This window comes from Meles meles, chromosome 1 (assembly GCF_922984935.1).
Source record: "Meles meles chromosome 1, mMelMel3.1 paternal haplotype, whole genome shotgun sequence".
Lineage (NCBI taxonomy): Eukaryota > Metazoa > Chordata > Mammalia > Carnivora > Mustelidae > Meles > Meles meles.
The window spans coordinates 208,257,861-208,281,689 of NC_060066.1; the positions used below are offsets into that span (position 1 = coordinate 208,257,861).

At 47.7% G+C, this 23,829-nt stretch overlaps 1 protein-coding gene across 9 annotated transcripts in view; it reads right to left on the minus strand.

Moving 5' to 3' along the window:
- The window catches only part of VPS13D (vacuolar protein sorting 13 homolog D), a 256,878-nt gene that overhangs the window by 225,919 nt on the left and 7,130 nt on the right, over positions 1-23,829 (minus strand). For 8 of the 9 annotated variants that reach the window (XM_046008769.1, XM_046008742.1, XM_046008734.1 and 5 more), the window contains exons 3-18: positions 21,407-21,484; positions 18,350-18,540; positions 18,172-18,252; positions 14,767-14,883; positions 12,206-12,310; positions 10,657-10,827; positions 10,123-10,223; positions 9,249-9,417; positions 8,988-9,089; positions 8,604-8,805; positions 6,811-6,990; positions 5,638-5,768; positions 4,715-4,790; positions 3,914-4,084; positions 2,798-2,928; positions 1,886-2,018 (exon numbers count right to left, since the gene is read on the minus strand). In XM_046008769.1, the coding sequence (XP_045864725.1) occupies positions 1,886-2,018; positions 2,798-2,928; positions 3,914-4,084; positions 4,715-4,790; positions 5,638-5,768; positions 6,811-6,990; positions 8,604-8,805; positions 8,988-9,089; positions 9,249-9,417; positions 10,123-10,223; positions 10,657-10,827; positions 12,206-12,310; positions 14,767-14,883; positions 18,172-18,252; positions 18,350-18,540; positions 21,407-21,484 (2,139 nt within the window). Of the gene's footprint in view, positions 1-1,885; positions 2,019-2,797; positions 2,929-3,913; positions 4,085-4,714; positions 4,791-5,637; positions 5,769-6,810; positions 6,991-8,603; positions 8,806-8,987; positions 9,090-9,248; positions 9,418-10,122; positions 10,224-10,656; positions 10,828-12,205; positions 12,311-14,766; positions 14,884-18,171; positions 18,253-18,349; positions 18,541-21,406; positions 21,485-23,829 lie in introns of those variants that run through there. The other variant, XM_046008785.1, reaches the window with a different exon arrangement.

Below are 23,829 nucleotides of genomic sequence, written 5' to 3' on the forward strand. Positions count from 1 at the left end.
CTGATCTAAAAAAACACACGGATGAAAACTCTAAGCATGATATGCTGATCTTACCATTTCTTTGATGTAAACTTGTCTAGTAATTGTGAAACCAGAACACAAGAGAGGAAGGATGGAGGCCTGCTGACAGCGGAACGCAGGTCAGGGAGCAGGAATCAATGACCTGCTTCCCCGCCCCCGCCACCATCTGCTCTCCCCAACCGTTCTGACCTCACTCTCAGCTGTCTGTTCACCTTTCCCTGTATCTATGTGCTCGTTTGGTTCCCCCCCGAATGTTTCAAAGGAACCCAGGCCTCACCTGTCTTACTCAACAATACCCCGAACGCCCAGCTCAGAGCTCGCAAGCTCACAGCATCACACCCAAGCCTGATTCCACAATTCGACCCTTCTCTTCCACAGACTTCCACAGTCCAGTCTCCTACTGCTCAGGGCTGAGTCAACTACAAAATCACACCACTGGGTTGTCACCCACGTCTCCGCTCCATGTTTACGGTTTACAAGTTCAAGGAGGTGCTTTCCGTGGTGTGAGATCCTTTTCTTCAGATCTAAGTCCCTTTTAACATTCCCCGTGGCACCAAACTTTCCCGCTCCTGTCTGAATCTTCTACCTCTTCTCTTGTGGGTCTTCTCGGTGAAGATAAGATTGAGATTATTTGAGAAGCTTCCTCAACCTTTTACCCCATGAATCCTCTTTCTTCCTGTCCATCTCCAGGTAAACAATAAATATTTTTTGGATCTAATAATAGTAATGAAATCACCTTCCAGGAGTCTCTTTTTATATGGGTCTCTAATATCCCTGAATAGATTAAACCTCTATTTCTGACATGAAGTTCTGAGAAATGGTGTTTCTTAAAATCCAAAGTGCTTCATGAGAAATACAAATAAAAACCACAATGAGACACTACTTCACATTCATAAAAAAGAAAAAAATGGCTATAATCTAAAAGACACATAACAGCAAGTGTTGGCAAAGATGTAGAGACATAGAAACCCTCATACATTGCTGGTAAGATAGTAAAATGGTGCCACCCTTTTGGAAAACAATCTGGCAGTTCCTCAAAATGTAAAACACAAAGTCACCATATGACCCAGCAACTCCACATGGAAGTAATACCAAGAGGTTGAAAATACGTCTACACGAAAGCCTGTACGCAGATGTTCATAAAGCATTGTTCGTGGTAGCCAAAAAGCAGAAACAACCAAATGTCCACCAACTGACGAAGGCTTAATAAAGGTGTGGTATAGTCACACACAGGAATATTACTCAACCACAGGCAGGAATGAAGTACAACAAGCTACAACATAGATAAATCTCGAAAACATTAGGCTACGTGAAAAAAACCACACATTAAAAGCCACAGTTCCATGACTGCATTCGTATGAAATGTTCAGCAGAATTAAATCCACAGAGACAGGAAATTAATGGTCGGCAGGGCACAGGAGAAGGGGTAATGGAGAGTGACAGCAAAAGGGCTTGGTATGTCTTCCCAGGTTGACGAAACTGCTCTGGGACTAGATAACACAGTAAATTGCACGATGCTGTCAATATTCCAACAACTGAACTGCCCATTTTAAAACATATCCCAATACAGCTGTCATAAAAGAAGTAACAAATGAACTTTGCGGTTAAGACATCATAAAAGCCCTTTGTTGGAGAAAGAGAGAGAGATTAAGAGAGAATCTCAAGCAGCTCTGCCCTCTGCACGGAGCCCGACTCGGGGCTCGATCTCACGACCCAAGATCATGAGCTGAGCCGAAATCAAGAGTGCTTAACCGACTGAGCCACCCAGGTGCCCCTAGAAAGCGTTTTTTAAGCTTTACTTGGTTAAGCATAGGCAGATCCACCCCTGCGGGTCCGTCTTCACCACTTCGTGTGCACACCGTACCTTGGCTATTTGTCAACAGCATTCTCCCTAGATCCACAACAACTAACACGGGGTTCCTGGATTTGAAATCGTCAGGGAAGATCACCTGAGGGGCGGAAATATCTAGTCGCACGGTCCACCTTTTGCTCTCCTCCTGTAGAAGTAAAATAAACCAGAAGTCACGTAACCACAACCACGAAAACTAAACAGCTTTATCGGTTGGGCTCAAGGCTTTCTGAAAGCCGCATTCAGGGGTTACTGGATCACTTTAAGGTCAATGGTATCAGAGCAAAAAGTTTAAAACAAAAGTAGATCCACATGCTGAAGGATTTGAGACATTACCACAGGCAAATGTTTGAAGTGGGAGGAAAAAAAAATTAGCAAATTACCGGACTGGGGTTTTCTGCTCTTTGATTGTGGTGATTCACGGCTTAAGAAAGATCCGGCTTCTATAGTTAGAGGATTTACTATCTCACAGTATGGTCAAAATTATGGAATTCCAATAAACAATGAAACTCAAATATTTCTACTTTTTTTTTTTAAGAGAGAATCTTTTCTTTGTTCTTAAGATTTTATTTATTTGACAAAGATCACAAGTAGGCAGAGAGGCAGACAGAGAGAGAGAAGGGGAAAGCAGGCTCCCTGCTGAGCAGACAGCCCGACGCAGGGCTCGATCCTAGGACCCTGGAATCATGACCTGAGCCGAAGGCAGAGGTTTTAACCCACTGAGCCACCCAGGCGCCCCCATTCGTTTGTATTCCTGACAGCCTGTCAAGGCCATGAAATTTTATTTTTTGCTAGCTAAGAAGGATTTCCTATTTTCAGTGAACTCCATGCTTGCAGTTGAAACAAGCATGCTCAACCAGAGGAGGGGAAGAAGCTGACGGAGGGGAAGAAGCTGATGGAGGGAGCGCCGGCCCCTGCCCCACTTACGATGAAGTCCCCCACCAGCAAACGATCAAGCGTCTGTCGGATTTCCGCCTTGGTCTGCATCTTCAGTTTGTTATACTGTCTTCGGGCAGCTTCTGCCACTCTCAGCTCAAGTTCAGACTGATAGCCAAAACCTGCAAGATTAGAGACGCACGGGAGAGTGAGAATTCTCAAGCAGCAGGCTGGAAAAGACAACTGCAACATCTGTTCTCGCCACGGCTTCCCACCGCAGGTAAAGAACCGTCCATACAACAACGGCTCCTACTCCCCCCTGCGCCGGCACTGTGTGTGATAACCGGAGCGGGGCGATGACGGGGGCCCAGCCATGGCGACAGGGAGGCACCTAAGTCACTAGCGTTTTCTTGAACCATTTTCTGAATGATCCCAGACCATTCTACATCCTGAAGGCATACCGCTACGTTAAAAGAGAAAGTGGGATTTGGAAGGAAATGCCTTCTATATTCTTCCAGTGACAGAGCAATAAAGCCACAGCATTTACAGCTGTTGTTGACACGAAGACTCAACAACTGGTCCAAAACCTAAAATAGCTCCCTTGTTATAAGGAGGGAGAGAGGGGATACATGTAGGAAAGGACTATTGTTTTTGCCTGTCAACAAGAGTGCTTTTTCTGCTTCTATGATCTCAAATCTCTCCTGGGAATGAAGGGAGGCATGAATAAGGCAACGATGACAGCGAACAGCGCAAGGATGAGCTCCGCGGTATTCCACACCGCACCAAGCAGGTGAAACAGACCACTGACCCCGCCATCTAGACGAAGTTCTTGAATGTTCCTCCTGAATTCACTGGCCTAGAATATCCTGGGTGGCCAAGGAAACCACCCTCCTAATAGAATGGAAGCTATTTGTTAAAAGCATGCCAAATGGAAGCAAAGACAAAGAAAATATTTAATACTGATCCCATTCGGAAAAGTAACTTTCCGAGGACATCTCCTTTGTTTCTGTAACTAAGGACAACCCTACCCATGGGCCCTCCAGGCCTTTTTGATTCCAGCCACTCCAGGTCACTTTAGTGTACAATAACCCTTGTCCAAACCACTAAAAATGACAAGAAAGATGTCTATAGAAAGTAACATAAGATCAAACAAACAAAAAAGTTAACCTGAGGTATGAACCTTTCCCTTGTAGAAAAAGTCTGCTACTTTTTTGATAGCCTGGGGATTATATATGATGTTCAAGGGCCTCGTGCTAACATTCAGCCGCCTCTCAAAATGGCTGTGCACCGGATTTCTCTCATACAGCATCTCAAAAACCGGGTCATCTGGGTCCGCAGCTGAAGGGAAGAAGCAGAGAAAGAAAATGGAACACAGCAAAAACAATCACCCTATTCCTGATAACCTGTAAGGAATTCTGGGGAAAAAAGACATTTTCTAAATTATATTCTAATTAGTTCTCATTTACGAAAATTTTATAAAATAGAGACCCTAATAAGGACTGCCTCAACAGGAATCCTCAAGACTGGGTTGCTGTACTCACTCCCATTATGGAAACCCAGGCCCCGGAAGCACTACAGGCGGACACCGGTCACACACGGGTTAACAGAGAACACGGTCTCCAAGACAAACACAGAGCCACACAACAAACCACTGGAACAAACAGCACACACTCCCTCTTACAACTGACCAAGACTACTGATCTGTAATCATCTTACTTCTAAGGATTAGTTTTAAGAACATACGACAAATTACCAGGGTTAGGGGGCGCCTGGGTGGCTCAGTGGGTTAAAGCCTCTGCCTTCAGCTCAGGTCATGATCCCAGGGTCCTGGGATCGAGCCCCGCATCGGGCTCTCTACTCAGTGGGGAGCCTGCTTCCCTTCCTCTCTCTCTGGCTGCCTCTCTGCCTACCTGTGATCTCTGTCTGTCAAATAAATAAATAAAATCTTAAAAAAAAAAAAAAAATTACCAGGGTTAGGATCACTTCTGTCTGCAGATGTTGTCTGGAGACCAAAAGACTGTGAGACTCTGCCAACTTCTTTTTGCTATTCAAACACACAAAAAAAATGCATGACTGTCAGGTGAGAAGAGACAAATGGCTGTGCACACACTTCCTCAAGTCCTGCCCTGCGGCATCGTTCTCGCTCAGCGCACCAAATCGAAACTCACCTGACAATGGATGGAGGACTTGCAGACTGAGCTCTCTCATCTGTGCCTTTTTCTAAGCTAAAATGGACAGTATACTACTCTGCTCCTCGGCAGTGAGCGTCTTTAATGACAGATTCCTAAGTGAGCAGGAGTATGGAAGGCTTTGTAGACGCTCACACTGCACTCCCACCCTCTCCACAGACCACCCCCTGGAAAAAAATCACAGACACGGCAAGTAGCTAAATGCTCAGCTATTCTGATCGTACCTCTGCCAACTTAATAAGATCAAAGATCTAATTAATAAAGTATATTGACTATAAAAGATTACAAATATACAGATAACTTGAAGTGGTTCTCTTGGAACTCTGAAATAGATGGGACTTTCTATCAGTGACGTAGGGTCAGAAGGCATGAAAATGAACTCCAGACAGAGGAGATGAGAACAGTGACCTTGAAATGCAGAAAACAGGGGTGCTGATGGCATTTTCTTCCAAAACAGAGCAAACTACTCGCCGGCAGCTACGACAGAGGAGAGGAAGAAGGCACTGCCGTAAAACCCTCCAATATTTGCTCTCCGGCAAATTAAAAAACCTTATTGAATTCAAGTTTGCTTTTAATCAGCCCATCTTTCTCAGAATGATCGAATGATAGAATGAACTGAGTTAGTATTACCTATTGCTTACCTAAGACAGACCACAGTCCACCCCGCCCGCGACGGAGCAGCCATCCCACTGCCATACGTACTGAATTCGGGAACACCAGAAGGGGAAACATGGTGCCTTCTGTGGCCAGGTCTCGAAGAAACAGTCCACCCAACCGGACGGAGAGCAAGGAGGAATTTCTTCGAGGAAGAGACTCTGCCAGCAGCTTCACTTCTGCAAAAACACGAGTGTACGAGTTGGCACTACGCCACGATAACCGGAAGCGTCTCACAAGTCGGAGCTAGAGTATTTTACAGAGGACGGTTACTATCGTGATGTCTTTTTCCTTGAAAGTAGAACTAAAAATCCTTATCCATGTATCACTGGGTCTGTATAAGTCTCTCTCTGTAGCTACACACGGAATATTAGAAGTTTTGCCGCAGAATGAATTCTAAGCGGAGCATGTAGCCACTGAGGTCAAGCCATCTGCTGGTTCACACTAAGTTGATGATCCGTCCGCTCTCGAGATGATAAAATCAAACAAAATGGCTTTTTCTTTCTTTGTGGTTGTTTACCTTTAAGTTACTGAGATAAGCGGCTATTTTCTACACTGAAATAAAAGTCTGTGTGAGATGTAAAAAAACCAGCATCTGCGTAGCACACCTTTAATTCAGAGTCACAAACACAGCCAGTCCTCGTTATCCATGGGTTCGATGTTTGTGAATTCACCTACTCACTAAAACTAATTCACAGCTCCGCAATCCGGCCTCTCAGTGCTTCTGAGGACGTGTAAGCAGCAGAAGCAAATCTGAGTCACCTAACGGGCACGCTCACAGCCGAGGGTGACCCAGAGATCATCGCGCTGTGCCTGTGTGCCCCTCTCGTGGTCTACTCAGTGCCAAGCGGTTCGCATTTTTGTGCTTTTTGTTGGTGACATCACGGTTTACAGTGGCCCCCACGCTGCGTGCCAGGCCCTCCAGCAGGTAAGCTTCACTCAGGCACGAGTCACGGTGCGGCTGGCCGAGTCCAGGATCAGGGAATCCACGATACAGGTGAAATAAGTGTCTTTTATAGGCACGCAGAACACAGGGTTCCGTGCCGGCCGGCTGGCGAATGCTCCAATCGGAGGCTCACAGGTACCGAGCCCCGCACTCCCCCAGTGACTCCGCCTCCCACCATCCCGCGCTCTCAGCAGCCCGGTGGAACATGAGGACCTCGACCAGGGAGACTAAGGGGCCAGGGGAGAGCAGCCGGCGGCGGCTCTGCGGGGCAGCACCTGAGAACTCGAGCTGCATGAAGGCACGCTCCTCGGCCCGCGGGCCGCCCAGCTCCTGGTGCAGCAGCGTCACAGTGCCTCGGGGCAGCTGCACGTTCAGTGTGGCGAACACCAGGTCCCGCTTCGTATACGCACTCAGGCAGGACGCGTCGGCGGTGGGGTCGAAAAACTCCTCGGTGCCTGAGCGTGAGGAAGGAAAGACGTCAGGGGAACATACGGGAAAAGTCGAAAAGCGCCACTGGCCCCATGGATCACAGTGATAATGACATTATTGAACAGTTTTCCCTTTTGTTCAGGGAAGAACTCCAACGTCATGAACAATTGCTTCATCCCCAATGCAAAATGATCCCAGTGTTTTGTAAGAGATGTTATCAGGGGCGCCTGGGTGGCTCACTCGGTTGAGCGCCTGCCTTCAGCTCAGGTCGTGATCCCAGGGTCCTTGGGATCGAGTCCCACAACCCTCTACCTCTGCCTCTCTCTCTCATGAATAAAGGAGTTTTTAAAATCTTTTAAAAAAGAGAGAGGTGGGGGGCACCTGGTGGCTCAGAGGGTTAAGCCTCTGCCTTCGGCTTGGGTCATGATCTCAGGGTCCTGGGATCCAGCCCCGCATCAGGCTCTCTGCTCAGGGGGAGCCTGCTTCCCCCCTCTCTCTTTCTGCCTCTCTGCCTACTTGTGATCTCTCTCTCTCTCTGTCAAATAAATAAATAAAATCTTGAAAAAAAGAGAGAGAGAGAGAGAGAGATCTTATCAGCTCATTCTCTGAGAAGGAGGATGTGAAGATTCAGGACAGAGGTCAGCATAAACCATGCTGCCCAACACGGGGAGATGCTCTACGTCCCCACGGCGGGCTCAGGGACCGCCAGCCACAGGCGCCTTTGGGCTCCACGGCTGATGTGCCTGAAGTAACTGAGGGGAAAAAAAAAAACAGAATTTTTTTCTTTTAATTTTAATTAATCTGAATTTAAATAGCCATCTGTTTGAAAATGGGTAAACAAATCGATGGTGTTACAAATCAGGAAAAAGTGTATAACACGCAGGACAGCGTACAAAACGCACAAAGCCCTCTGGGGTGTTGGTTGTGTTCTATGTCTCTATCAGCGCGTAGGTTATACAGGAATATTCACTCTGGAAGCCCCCGATCTATGTAAGTATGGCGTGTACAATTTAGGTATGTTTGCTTCAATCAAATTTTTTTTTTTTAAGTTTGTTTTTTTTTTTTTTTTTTCCACAGAGATCACAAGTAGGCAGAGGGGCAGGCAGAGAGAAAGGGGGGAAGCAGGCTCCCCGCTGAGCAGAGAGCCCGACGCGGGGCTTAATCCCAGGATCCTGGGATCATGACCCGAGCCGAAGACAGAGGCTTCAACCCACTGAGCCACCCAGGCGCCCCTCGATTAAATATTTTTAAAAATATAAATCAATAGCTAGGTAGCCTATCTGTGACTACGGCTACCGTGTTGCACAGCACGGCTCGAAAGAGCAGCTTTGGACTGATCCCCTAGCTTCAGAGTTTAAGCCTCCTGAACTTGCTTCATTCTCTTACAGTCGCCGCCACTCAGCTTTGAAACTGTGCTCATTATTCCAATGCGGCAATGAAGCTGCGAACGAAGTTCTCTTTCAAAAACTTCCTCCATCTGAATCTACGAATGCGAGAGGAACTGTTTTACAAATGTCTCCTTCTTTTATTTGACAAACACCACGGGCCATTGCACCAATACCAGGCGCATTTTCATGAACCAAGCGTCTCCCTTCACGACAGCCAAGGGCAGGCAAGTGAAGGCCCGCACCCCCCTTACCTAGGATCTCCTCGGGAGTCCACTGTCCGTGCTGCTCTGCCGACAGCCCCTCGACCACTCTGCCCTCAGGGGTCTGCTGCCCGTACCAGCCGCCCCAGCCAGGAAACCAGGACTGAAGGTACTGGAGCATCCCACTGCCTCCACTCGTCTCCGGGTCCCCAGGGGAATCCCCCGGAGAATCCAACTGAGGCTCTCGTAGGCTCTGCGTCAACCAGAAAAGAGCAAATATGAGGCCCCAGAGACAGAAACCAGCTGAGATGTCCCACAGATTCTTCTCCGCCGCGCCACCACCCCCCCGCCCCCACCGAGAAGCACAGCACGTCGGAACTGAGGCTCTCTGAACGTGGTGGGTCTGAGCGTGCCCTCCCATGCAGGACCTCTTACCTCCGCCAGTTCTTCCTGCTTGTGAAATCGCTCATGAACCAGTTCACGCAAAATCTTCAACTCCTCAAAGCTCTGTTCCTCCTCAATCCGACGCATCTCCTCCTGTTTGGATTAAAACAAAAACAAACGAAACAGGTCTTGAAGCTCCAGAGAAACTGGACACCTTCACAAAACCCTACAAGTCCTGTGAGGGAACTGATCTGCCTCCCCACGCTCCCACTGGAAGCCAAGAAACAATGAAGGTAACCACAGTCCCCTCACCCTGTCGTCTGCAGGCAGCAAGCCTCCTTTCAGCTTGCTGAAGTATTTGTCGGTGTAAGACACGGCGTCGCGGGCCCGGTGCAACAAGAAGTCCCAGGTACAGCGCTTCCTCTCCTCTCTGATCTTGTTCAGGTTGGCATTCAGAGCAAAATACCACCATTCTCGGCAGCTGAGATGTTTCATAACAATGTTAATTACTTCTCACACAAAGAACATCAAATAATAGATTCTCAACTTCGTCATCAGTAATAACATAGTACGCAATTGCTTTGAATCATCCGCAACGGTAGTGCTGTCCACTGACAGATAACCAACCAGGGACCACAGGGTAAAGACTATCTTAAGATAATTAGCAAGGATTTGGACACGAAAGATTTTAAATGGCATACTTTGGGAAAGCCATGGAAACGCACAGGATCTTGAAAATTTTTAATATACTGGCCCGCCCGAGTCCATCACTGCTATAGGAAAAGACTCACTTTTGGTACCGAAGTTACCAGGTGTGCTACCTAAAGGCTGCCCGGCCAGCACGGGAGCACGGATACAGGGAAGCCGGCTCAGAGAGCACTACGAAGTTACTGCCTACACAGTCGAATCCCACGAGAGCCGCACTGGTGTACTTGCTAAGTGAGACGGAGAGGACCGCAACTCCCCTATGTCTCCCTGAGAACAAACCCCCAACACCAACGAAACGGACAGTAAGAACATCCGTGCAGGTCAACCATAGAGACGACACTTCAAAGGTCAGAAAAATCAACTGTATTTTAGCTCCAGCCGCGTGCTAGGGACAGTGAGGCCCATTTCTGACCCACGGACAAGGGCAGCCACACTCCGCAACGCACGTCAGGGGCACAGGTCGCTCACGAGCCCTTACTTCTCAGCCACGGCCACTCTGGGCTTCCATCTTCGGAACTTGACCTGCCTCTCCTTTCGCTCCAGCTCCTTGAGGAACTCCATGATCTGCCGGTACTGCAGCTTTTCAGCAGAGGTTAAGAGAGAGTAACTACGTTAATCCTGACGTGTTTCCTCTACTCGGTTGACGCCCATCTCTACCGAGGACAATTCATTTTCGTCAGGCCACTGAATGGAAATCCAGGGCACACCCGAGACCACGTGTCAGCATCACGTGGCCCTTCTCTCCGACCACGGACAGTGCAGTACTCCTGTTCGCTGCACGTCCCAGACTCTGGTCCGTGCTTCAGAACCAAATCAAAACTAACCGGACGGCAGCCCAGTCCCCCCGTATGACACGCAGCGGGTGCTACACCGGCCACGACACTGGTCTCCCGGGCACCTTCTTTCCCGCTGGGGTGCCGTGAAATGTCGAGACCTTCTATCGCCGCGCTTCCTTCGCCCCTGTCACTGGTCCCCCAGGGAGAGGAGAAGCCACCGGGCAGAAAGAGAGTACCTGAGAGAGTTTCAAGGGGATGGTCTCCAGGTGAATGTCGCATTCGATCCGGGGGCTGTGCCGAGACCTCAGGGGCTCTTTGGAGCAGTTTCTCTTCAAGAGAGCAGATGCGCACACGGGCTCCAGGATGTAGTGATGCGCGCGGCTCTCCATGCTCTTGTCCATGGCCTCCTGCGGGTCACAAGAATGTCTGTCCTTGTGGAGAATGTTTTCAGGTTCAAGTCATAGGCTGGTATACTACGTAATTTACGGTGTATTACCTTAGAATCCCAAACAAGGACAAAACTAGGAATCTAAAAGCTCTCTAGCATTTTTTAAAATTTTATCTGTATCTCTTATCAGGTAAAATATTCACGTGGTTCAAAACTGAAAGGCAAAAAAAGGTGAAATATCGGGGAGCCTGGGTGGCTCAGTGGGTTAAGCCTCTGCCTTCGGCTCAGGTCATGATCCCAAGGTCCTGGGATCAAGCCCCGCATCGGGCTTTCTGCTTGGCAGAGAGCCTGTTTCCCTTCCTCTCTTTCTGCCTACTTGTGATCTTTGTCTGTCAAATAAATAAATAAATAAATCTTTAAAAAGAAAAGGTGAAATATCTCTGTCTGACTCCCGTCCTCCAGCCACCCAATTATTCTCCCCAGAGGCGACCAATAATAGCAGTTTCTTCTGTATCGCACCAGAGCATTCTGCTTGTGTTCAGACAGATCCATGATTTTCTGGGTTTTTTAACCATTCTCACACAAATGGCATGCATGCTGTCTTACCTCGGTTCTTTAAACTTAATACTAAACTTTAGAGACTATTCCATAGTCATCATAAAGATCTTTGTTCTTATTTTCTATAACTGCATATGGTTCTCTATATGGATGTAGTTATTTATTTAATCAAATTAGCAAAACAAAACCGCTCTGTACAGCAGCATGCAAGCCAAAGAAAATCTTAGATAAGGGGGGAAAATAAGTCCTTTTTCCGCATTCTACTTAAACCACCCACAATTTCTTTACCGAAAGATTAAACTCGGAATTTTTTATCCTTCACAAACAATAATACTTTATCCCATGATTTTAATGCCTTTCTAAGTATTTCTTAAAGGAATACCACCACAGGTGAAGTTCCAATATACACAGAATAAGAGTCAGAGCTGGTGTTTTGTTCATTTAAAATCTGGACGTCGAGTCTGTGATGGTTTAAAGAATATGTAAGTACATTAGATGCATGCCACGGAATACGATGCAGGAGTCAGAAGCAATGAACCAGGAATGGAAACAGCAACGGTAATCGATCTTAAAAATACAGCTTTGAGTGGAAAAAAAAGAAAACAAAGAAACCTAGCCTGCGATACAAACATGAAACATACACAAAACACTATAAATTGTTCTGAACTACAAGCAGACGCAGTGCATCAGGCAAACCCACTAGAGACTGGAGGCCCGCGGAGGAAGAGGGACATGGGAATGGCGACCGGAGCCACAGAGAACAGAAACCTATGTGGCGGAGGCCCCACACTCTTTACTTCCGTGCCGCATTCCCACGGAGCCGTCTGCCGGAATCCTACCTGTAACTCCACCTGGGGCAAGTCCCCCAACAAAGTGCAGTGGGCATCCCAGTAGATGCTGAAGTCTGCCACGTCTAGTTGCTTTTTCCGCATTAGCTTCTGCACCTGCGGTTAAACAGGGAAGGGAAAAAACATGACTCTGTATTCACAGACTCATTCCTGTGTTCAACAACCATTTCTGAGGAGGCACGCACTGGCACTTTGCAAGGGCCCTGGGGATACAAAACTGAATGAAAACATGGTTTTGCTCTGACAGTGTTCAAAGTCCGGCTAACTGGGGACACAAGCATGCGACAGTTTTAACGAAGCAGAGGGAAGCAGAAGAAAAATACATGAGAGGCTGTGAGCAAGCAAAAGAGAAAATGTCGCCGCGTGGATAAGCCTCAAAAGATGTGTATGGTTTGGGCACTGGGCAGGGTAGGGGGCAAGGATGGGGACACACGTTGAAGCATCAGGTCCACTGCACAGACGGCCTGGTGTCTTCGGAGGATGGCGACTCCATCTGTGTGATGGGAGCACCACACTCACGGTGGGAGGGCAGGACTGGTACACACACCTGGAGTGGGGAGTCAAGTGCTGACGAAAGCAGCTTGCAACGCTACTAGGTGTCCTGGGTGAAGATCCCCCCCCCCCAAGAAATTCATGACCTCCTAGAACCTGTGAAGGGGATGTTATTAGAAACAGGGTCTTTATAGATGTAATTCAATTAAAACGAGGTCACACTGGATGAGGGTGGGCCCTGGTCTGATGACGGGGGTCCTTCTAAGAAGAGAAGGCAGACGCCCAGGGGAGAAAGATGGAGACAAAGACGGAAGGCACGTGTCCAGGAGGCTTCTCCCGCGGAGCCTCCAGATGAACCGGCCCTGCGAACACCTGGATTCTGGACTTCAGGCCTCCAGAACTAAAGAGAATAAATTTCTGTCGTCTTGAGCCACTTATGGTGACTTTTTAAGGCAGCCCTAGGAAATGAATATGCTAGGAAAGGAAGTCTATGCCGCACTAAGGAGTTTGGACTTGATACTTTAAGAGACATGGAGCCACTGAGGGCTGGGGTGCAGGCATGCCAGCAGGGTCAGGGATGTGTCTGAGAAACAGGAAGGACTCTGGCAACAGTGCAAAGTGGACCTTCCCTCCTTGGTGTGCTAGAGAAAAAGAGTCGTGAGTGTACTGGGAGATGGGCACGTTTATAGGCTCAAGTTACATTTAGAACTAACAGGCTCACCATCTCCAGCCTCCAGCAGCCGCATGCACTGGCCCCAGGGCCTTGGCCAAATGTGGTGTGCCGTGGTGTGCAAGAGATGGGGAAGCACTGCGTTAGAAAGAATCGAGGGCCTGGGATGGAAGCAAGGAAATCATGAAAACCGGATGTTTTCTGAGCTCAGGCCAAAGCTTACAGGGTCCTGAAGTAAGGCAGTCGCAGTGAGGACGACAGGAAGAGACATATTTGAGACATTTTGCAAGGAAAACTGGCAGGATGCTGCGAGCAGATGAATACTGAGGTTGAGGAATAAGAACCAGAAGGTTGAGCACAGGCTTGGGGAGCTGAGCACAGTGGCTGAGGACCCGTGCTCTGGAGCAAGGGGAGTGAACTTTTTCCGGCAAGGGTCAGAGAGCACGTAGGAAGGCTTCGTGGACTGTACGGTTTCCACTGGAATGACTCAACTCTGCCCACTGGAGCAGAAAAGCAGCCTCGAACAATCTGTAAATGACAGGTGTGGCCGTGACCCAGTCATTCTTTATGGACCAAAACAGAGAGTGGAGGGGCTTTGCTGTACAGTCCACTGTTTGCCAACCCCCACTCTGCAGCTGGCCCATGTGGGTTCGAGACCCGGCTCTGCCACTCCACCCCTCTGTGCCCTGGCATACTTAGCTGTATGTAATGTGAGGCTAACGGTGGGGGTGAAAAGTACTGAGAACCCAATGAGGTAAATCATGTACAACGCTAAGAACAGTGCCTGGCACATAAAAGTGCTCAAAAGATGTTAGTTTTGTTTAACATTCAGTAACATGTTAGAGAATAAAGGGGAAACCTTGGTTTCAGGGAAGTATAAAGGGCCAGTGGAACATAATGGTATAATTTTGCTTATGACAAGCCTAAAACACCACAGAGGTGTCCCATAGGTAGTTAAAGACACAAACGAGAAGGTCAGAAGAGAGGTGGAGCACAGGGTTCAAGATGTGGAAGGCATCAACAATATTCCCAGGGCATGGCTGATTCTCTGAAATAGAACGAGCATACCCTGGGAGTACATATAGCAGGAGAAAAAAAAAAATCAAAGCTGAAACCCTTTCTGTGACTCAGTTTCTTTGTGCACAAAATGAAAGGGATCACATCCACATTTAATATAGGAGTGGAATAAAGAAAGGTCAGAGAAAACTGGCCATTTTCTGACTTCAGCAAATCAATCTGTTGACAAAGACAAGAAACATACATTCCCGCCAAAGAATGGGGGATAAAGCACGCGGCCTTCTTTAGGGAACATGAAATGACCGAAGGCAGAGCCCCAAATTCCCAAGACCCAGTGCTTTCTTCCCAGTTTGCAAGCACAGTTCATACTCACAGGCTCATTCACAGCATTCTGCACGGACACATTCTTAATACAGATGCCAAATGCAAAAGGATGGGATGGATTGGTAATACCATCTTCAAAGCGCAAATGGACATCTTGAATTTTTAACTGCAGAGGGGAGAACAAAGGAAAACACACTTAGACATGTGCTATACAGGTAGAATACTACAGGTAGACGTCAAACTGCCCTGGAGCATTAAAAGTCACAGCCGGCAGTTTATACAAATGATTACAGCACACACATGTCCAATACTACGAGAATTATAACCACAGTCCTGAGAGCTAAGATCACAAAGGACAGGAACGACATTTCTTTGTGTTTGGTGCTACCTCCAGAAAAGAGCTACAATACTTTCATAAACCATTCCATAAGACCCCTTAAAAAAAAAGGGGGTCTTTTTTTAAAAAAAAAAAAAGAAGAAATACTGCTAGATCTAGATAACTGGCCTGCCCTCTCTTATGGTATCTTAATCTTGCCTCTGTGTCCCCACACCTAGATGCAGAAACACCAACAGGACACATACATTTTATACTTATTCATTTGCCCTGGCTCCTGGAGGTGGGCTACAAAAAAGATACTCTGCTTCCGTGAATTAAAACTTGTAACAGAAAGGGAAAAGACAGCCCACAGGATGGGAGAAAATATTTGCAAATCATGCACCTGATAAGGGACTAGAATCCAAAATATATAAGGAGCTCTTGGGGCACCTGGGTGGCTCAGACAGTTAAGCATCTGCCTTCGGCTCAGGTCATAATTCTAGGGTCATGGGATAGAGGCCCACATCGGGCTTCCTGCTTAGTTTGGAGCCTGCTTCTCCCTCTCCCTTTGTCCCTCCCCGCTGCTTGTGCTCTCTCAAATAAATAAAATCCCTAAAAACAACAACAACAAAATACTCAACAATAAAAAACAAATAAACCAATTTTTTTTAATGAAAAAGGGCTCTGGATAAACATTTCTCCAAAAAAAGACATACGCATGACATTAAGCTTATGGAAAGGTGTTCAGCATTAGCCAGTAAGAAAATGCAAATCAAAACGACAGCAAGGTAGCTCCTCATACCCACTACTGTGTTTATTACCACAAGACAGACACGTATCAGTGAGGATGTGCCGAAATTAAAATGTTCCTACATCACTGGTGAAACTGTAACAGTGCGACCTCTTTGGAAAACAGTTTGCAAGTTCCTTGAAAAATTAAACACAGTTACCATATAACCCCCACGGTTCCACTCCCAGGTATCTCATCAGGAGAACTGAAAACATATCCACACGAAACCATATACATGAAGGCTGACACCAGCATTAGTCATAAGAGGCAAAAAGTGGAAACAACCCAAATGTCCATCAACTGATGAGCAGATAAACGAAATGCAGTAGATCCCAAAACCCACAAAACCTCTGGGTAAGAACGCTCCACTCAACCTGCTGCACGGAGAGATGGGACCACATTTAACACGGCTTCTAGCACCTAAGCCTGCATCGCTGGGACATTCCAGCCTCATTCTGTGTTCCCGTCTGGAAAAGCTCAGGGCTGTTTGTTCCAGCCAAAGCCTGACAATAGGTCCCTGACCTCCCTTTCTCAGTGCCTTTACCAAAAAGGGCTTACAATTGTGAATCCTTTCTCTGTCCCTATGAAATGTGTATGTATCCCCTATAACCAAGGACCTGAGAGCCATTCCTTTGAAATGGAATCATCAGGGAGGGCAGGGCCCGTCTCTCAGTCTCAGCCTCTGCGGGAGCACAGAAGCCCAGCCAGCAGATATAGCTGGCCTTATCACGGGGACACTGACCCTTCGTCACTTTCCACCTGAGCCCTCCCCCACAGGACCCTCTGCCTCACTCTCCCTTTAAAAGGCCCTGCCACCTCTGTGTAATTTGGAACAGAACTCTGCTCTTTCCCCTTCTGTCAGCAGTTACTGAACAAAATCTGTTTTCACCGCTTTCGCAAACATTCACCTTTATCTTTGACCGTCCATATCTCTGACCGAATCCACTATTCGGTCATAAAAAGGAATCGAGTACTGGTCCGTGCCACAACATGGAGGGACCTTGAAAGCATGACGCTAAGTCCAAGAGGCCAGACACAAAGGCCACATGGCGTACGATCACAAGGACACGAAATGTCCAGAACACTAACCTGAAAGCTTAGTGGTTGTGTGGGGCTGGAAGGAGAGGAGAAACGGGAGCGGCTACTAAGTGGGTATGGAGTTTCTTTTGGGGGTAATGGAAGTGGTCTGGAATTACGGAGTGGCAATCTTGGCACTCTGTAAACACCCTGCAAAAACACTACAGTGTGGGGGCGCCTGGGTGGCTCAGTGGTTTAAGCCTCTGCCTTCGGCTCAGGTCATGATCTCAGGGTCCTGGGATCGAGCCCCGCATCGGGCTCTCTGCTCAGTGGGGAGCCTGTTTCTCCCTCTCTCTCTGCCTGCCTCTCTGCCTACTTGTGACCTCTCTCTGTCAAATAAATAAATAAAATATTAAAAAAAAAAACAACACTACAGCGTGCACACTAGAGAGGTAAACTTTACGGGATGTGGACTAAATCTCAATAAAGCCATTAGTAAAAATAATAATGATGGATTATTTAAAATGACAGCGTATATATATAAAACTGCCTGAAACAGAATTCAAAGCACTCACCTCAAATGTACCGATCTCTTTGTCAACATTATGACAGATACGAAACCAACATCATCAGACTGCGTTCGGGGGGAAGTTGTATACCTTGAAACCATTTGGCCTGTGCACCTTAGCAATGCAGGAAAACCCCATAGGTACTAAGTACAGGCTCACTATTACGGCACTCATAAAAATTAGCATGGACCCTGATCTAGTCTTCAAGGACGAAACAAAACTGTAACTAAAGCAGAAAACGTGGCCAAGAGCCCTGACATTGTAACCCCTCAAACCACCACCAGATCCATCAGTGAGAGACTCAACACCTCCACGGGCTGCTGGCCATTCACTGTGTAACCACCTAGAAAGCATGTATGCAACCTCCCTTGTGTTACAGAAAGAAACCGAGACCAGAGAGGTGAAGTGATTTGCCCTGAAATGATCAGTCGTGAAGGTTTAGGGGGCCCAGCTTCTAAGGAAGTACACATCCTTTTAGCAAGTAAGAGTCCAACGTTCAAAAACGAAGCGAAATATGAGTGAAAGGAAAACACCTACTCACACAAGCTGAAGCAAGAAAACCCTGTGCGCCCAGAGCAGGAGACGAGCTTTTCAGGTTTTTCTTGGGCGCTGCCTAGAAGAGGGCACGCCTGAGCCGTCAGCAAAGGCTCTGTACACCCCATCTCAGTCGAACCCACGAGAAACAAGGTACTGAGAGGCAGAGCACAGTTAAGCCTGAGAAGTCCCTGTCATTGTTCATACTTTACCAAAGTCAGGACTTACTTCAATATTCTCCACAATTCTCGTAACTACGGAAGCGGTAACTGAGTACCAGTAGGACTCCCCCTTCCGCTGGCGTTCGTTCTGCAAAGCAAAGAGCGAGGGTTAGCCAAATCCAGGGCTCTGCTCGTTTCGTCTGTCTCACCGCCGCGCGTCTGGGGGCCGAGGGGGTGTGCCTTGCCTTCCATCTGTCCTCCAGGGCTTGGAGCAGAGCCTTCTTGCGCTCCCTCTCCAGGAGCTTCTCCTTCTCATCGTCGAAATCCTCTAGCTTTTCAGGGGCTCCGATTAAGTGAAGGCTGGAGATGGAGATCACCCAAGGGTCCACGTGGGGGCGGTAAAAGGGAATCTGAAGCGTTACCTTCCCAATCAGGCCTGGGGAAAGCAAAGTCTTGTCAAGTGCCCATACACGTTTTCACTTCCTATGGTTTTTCCGTTTTCTTTTCATTTTCTGTAAGAAGCATAGGGACTTCTGCCACTTATTTTATAAACTAAGGGAACAGGCAGCAGGTTCTCATACGTGGGAAACAGAAAGTTAGTAGGCTGAGATCTGTAAGAACGAGGCACAATAAAAAGCCCAGTGTGGGGGCGCCCGGGTGGCTCAGTGGGTTAAGCGTGTGCCTTTGGCTCAGGTCATGATCGTGGGGTCCTGAGATCGAGCCCTGTATCGGGCTCCCTGCTCAGCGGGAAGCCTGCTTCTCCCTCTCCTTCCCTACTTGTGCTCTTTCTCTATCTCTGCCTCTCTCTCTCTCTCAAGTTAAAAAAAAAAAATCTTTAAAAAAAAAACGAAAAAAAGAAAAAGCCCAGTGTGACCCTATCAAATGCAACAGCCCTCCTCCACAAAGTGCCTCTTCCCCAACTGAACTATTTCTTAAACCTCCTTGGAGTGTCTTTCTCCCCAAAGCCCAAGCCCATGAGCTCGTAACTCATTTCTTGTCCGTTATTGGTGGGCTGGTTGAGAAGCACTTCTTGGGAACTACCAGACTTTGAGTATGTCCAGTCTTAAACATATCAATTGAAACATGGGTAATAGTACTAAATCCTGATTCTTCATAAGAATCCGGACTGACGGGACGCCTGGGTGGCTCAGTCGGTTAAGCGGCTGCCTTCGGCTCAGGTCATGATCCCAGCGTCCTGGGATCGAGTCCCACATCGGGCTCCGTGCTCAGCAGGGAGCCTGCTTCTCTGTCTCTGCCTGCCACTCTGTCTGCCTGTGCTAGCTCTCGCGCTCTCTCTCTCTGACAAATAAATAAATAAAATCTTTAAAAAAAAAAAAAAAAGAATCCGGACTGACGTGAAACTGGCTAGAACCATGATACTGATTTCCCAAGCCCTACCACTTCTAGCCAAGTCTCCTAGGACACAAGTCTTCTGTAAATTCAGTGAATAACAGCCAAGTTACTACTAAGGAGTAACACTTAAGAGTACCTGAACTGTCCTAAGGGATCTCTCGAAGATCCACACGGCCCCACTAGTATGCTCCCTCTGAAAGAACACACGTTACCAGAATCGCTACCCTCTAGGACCTAGAATTCAAGTGCAACTGATCTGTGGAAGATAAGACAGTATTAACACCAAGTGCTTGTGTAATAAATTAAGAAATGTGGCACTAAATAATGAAAAAATGTTTTCATTTGGATTTTACCTCGAAAAATAGAAGTAAATTTTTTCTATTTAATAACTGAAGCCAAATACAAATTTTCACCAAAAAGAGTTTAATAATAATTGGGGCACAGCTGCAATTCTAACCTAAGTTATTAGGGGAAGAGGCATGTTTGATAAGGTAGGTGACAGCAAAAGAGAACCTCTGTTACTGGGTGCCTGGGTGGCTCCGTGGGTTAAAGCCTCTGCCTTCGGCTCGGGTCATGATCTCAGGGTCCTGGGATCGAGCCCCACATCGGGCTCTCAGCTCAGCAGGGAGCCTGCTTCCCCCACCTCTCTCTGCCTGCCTCTCTGCCCACTTGTGATCTCTGTCAAATAAATAAATAAAATCTTTAAAAAAAAAAAAAAAAGAACCTCTGTTACTGTTACATTTCATTTAATTTTTGCAGAACAAGTACAAACAGGGTCATTTTTGCAAAAATATTAGGAAACTTCATCAATATTCCCCAAGAGCCTCTCCTAATCCTTTGATATTCAAATAATAATCTTTGGAAGTACCCTGGGTATCATCATTCCTGAGTTTCTTTCATATTCTAACTTGTCAGTGTCTCTGCCTGTGATTCTGGCAGTTTACCCATCACTTGAACTGACTTCAAGAAAGCCTAAAGTCTTTTGCAAGATTTCTACCCTACTCCACCTAGCAACTGATTTGCATTGTACTTGCATTTTATTGTAATACAAGTACCCAAAATAATGGAAAGACTAGCATCAACAGGCTATTACTGAATCATGACCGGGTGTCTGAACAGGGACTAATTTTACACATGGCCATTTAATAAGGAATTTTTTTAAGGCTTTATTTTTAAGTAATCTTTACACCCATCACGGGGCTCGAACTCATAACCGCGAGATTAAGAGTCGCAGGCCCCACTGACAGAGCCAGCTGGGCGCCCCAAATAAGAATATTTTTATTCCAGGACAACTCTTGTTTCCTCACCAAACCTAAGAACTGCAGAATTCCTATCCTAACTGTAAGCCTCTACTGAGCGTGCCAGGCACTGTTCCAAGGAATTTTGATGCATTAACTCACGTCTTCCTCTCCATAACCCTCTGCTGTAGGTACAAGGATTATCACCTCCTCTTAGAGACTGAGAAGCACAGACAGAGTGCTGAGGCAACTTCCCCAAGGCCATACCGCCAGGACACAGCAGGTAATGGAATGTACACCCAAGCACACCGTTCCAGAGTGTACCTTCCATTCAATCAACTATCTCTCAGTAATATTAGGAATTCTCCAAAAATAAGAACCCCCATATCTATGACAGAAGTTCTCACACTTCAAGGAATTTAAGAATCACCGGCACCACTTATTAAACATATAAGTTCAATGACACATGCTTGGTTCTGATTCAGTAGGTCTGGGAAACACCTGACCTCCCCACTGCTGCCCCAAGGTCATCCTGACAGAAAAGGCCACACTCGAGGACTGATCGAAACTCTATTTCCTATCCTGCCTCTTGCTGCTCAAACACAGCCAGACTCAAGGACTCTAGGTCTTCCTGTCCCAAGCAGCGGAGGAAGCAGGGGAGGACCAGGCCCCTCTCCCGCAGAGGCCCCTCTCCCGCAGAGTTCCACACACCGGCCTTGACTTCAAACGGTAACTCCAGTTCTTTCAAGGCATCTTTCTTTAAGGGCAAATTTTCCAGCTCAACAGCACCTGAAAAATAAAACAACAGCGTGAAATGTTCGCCCAATACAGGCAGTAGGCACCTACTGTGTGCAAATCTTTGAAGGTTAAAGGGAGTTTTACAGCTCAGCCTGGCTAGAAAAAGCCAGGCGTAGCACGGCGACCGGCCTGTGTACTCTGTCTGTACCAGTTTCCTGCCCATCCCACTCTGACAGGCGGAAGCTCACCAGCAGGTGAAGGGCGTAGGCAGCGATCTTTTTCTACAATAAGCCAGATAGTACATATTTCAAGCTTTATGGTATCTGTTGTATGTTCTCTCTGTTTTTGTTTTTTTTTTTAACAAGCTTTAAAAATATAAAAACCATTCTCAGTTTGAATTTGGGCAGCTGGCCCGTGTGCAGACCCCTAGTTTAGGCGAATATTCACCAGACCACCATTAATATCTGAGCCACCTGGGAAGAAATACAGGTTCCAGGGCCCCCTGCAAGATAGCCGCTGGGATTGAAACACAGAAATTTGCAATTTTTAACAAGCTCCAGCCACTCCCCTCCCCCCAACAAATGGGTCGATCACACACAACATCTGGGAGCCCATGAGAGTTCAATAAAATTGGCCATCAAAAAGAATTCCACTCTCCCTTCTGGACAGACCCACTCCACACGCTCTGCTCCACGTCTGTGCCTGCAGGCTTCGTCACCCGTTCCAGAGCACAGAACAAACCGCTGCTGAAGGTCCCCTTGCAGACCCAGCTTTTATAAGACTTAAGCCGAGAGCTATGAGACGTCTCTGAACAGCCAAGGCTCCCTACCTCACTCTCCCAGCTGTGGAAGTCACCCGTCCACACTGACACGCCACCCCCCAGTCTCCAGCAGGCACTGTGCTGGCCGCTGGGAATATGAAACGAGAAGGCAGGGTCCCCATCCTAAAGGGCGGAGGAGACAGCCATCATTCTACAAAACTGTTTGCCCAACTTAAGGCAATTTCTGGGAACAAGGAGTACAGACAACCACCCAGCAGCCACTGGTACAGGAACTCAGAAGAGAGGCAGGCCGGCCAAAGACAAACTAATATAAGAAGCAATTATTTTTTCCTTTAAATGACTGCTCAAGACTTGAGGGTAATTGGCTTCTAAGGTATTCAAAGCCAGTAGCTCAGCAGATGCTGGGCAAATGCAACCAGCTTACATTTTAGACTTTTGCAGGAACATGCGTCCCCACGAGGGTCTCCACATAACCTAAGACTAACCAAAAGGAGAAGTTAATAACCCCAGAGAGCCCAGAAACAACTCTATTTCCACATTTGGGGAGTAAATGATCACGGGAAGGGGGGCATGAAACTTGTTCTTCAACAGTGGAAACTGACGTAAAGGGGGAAAGCATATGGTTTCTTCTTTTGAAGAGCATCATTTGCAATTTGAATCATTTGCCCTATTTTTCAATCCCCAAATCCGTCACAAAGGCAGACGGCACTAGGTTTCCTTGGCTGCTGTGCACCTTGAAGAAGTGGAAGGAATGGTAGGCAACCCACGCTGGGAAAAATTAACGCTGAACTGCGGGAGAGCAGGAGAGGTGCTCTAGGAAGGGGAAGAACCCCAGGAAAGAATGAGAAGGAAGGGCAGCCTCCAGCATTACAGAAACAAAGGAATCAGGCAAAACAGCAGCAGCGGCCAGCGGGTCAGTGGTTCTGGGCGGAAGGCTCGCTGATGCTCCACCCACTCAAATCTGCACCGACACCTGGCCCTGCCGGGAAAGGTCCCTCAAGGGACCCAGAGTCGGGAGGACTTTATAAATGACAATGCTCTTCGTTTCTTTCCGGGCAGATAACGTGCAGGCTTATTCCTGGATGTCTCCTCCCAAAACGCCTCCGCTTAGCACAGCAAGAAGTGGAGGCCGTAGAACTGGGGTACACCTAGAGGCTGGTGGCTTTTCGGTCAGCACTGATGACTGCTGGCCTCTCTTCCCGCAGCCCTGCGTCACCCAGAAAGCCAGCCTGAGGTGAAGAGCTGATAGGAACAAAAAGGAGGCACCCTGAGTGCTGGGCCCCAAACACAGACAGGCCCGCAGCCCGAAGCTCGGGGCCCCCGACGTGCCACCGGCAGCTGCTACCTTCTGGCCTCAAACCATCCCGAACACGTCTGGTGAGTTCTCCGCCTCCTGCCTGTGCTCACAAGCGTCAGTCCACCAGGAATGCGGTGCCCCGCCCGGCGCCACCAGCCCAACTCCTGCTCGGCTCCCTCGGTCATCCCTCCCCAGAGTCCTGCCAACAGGGTGAAGGACTCCCCTGCTTTGCACACCTCCCCCCGACCCGCGCTGTGCCTGCAGCTCTAGTGGAACAATTTACAGCGCCTGGCATGCCCAGCAAGGTAACGGGTATGC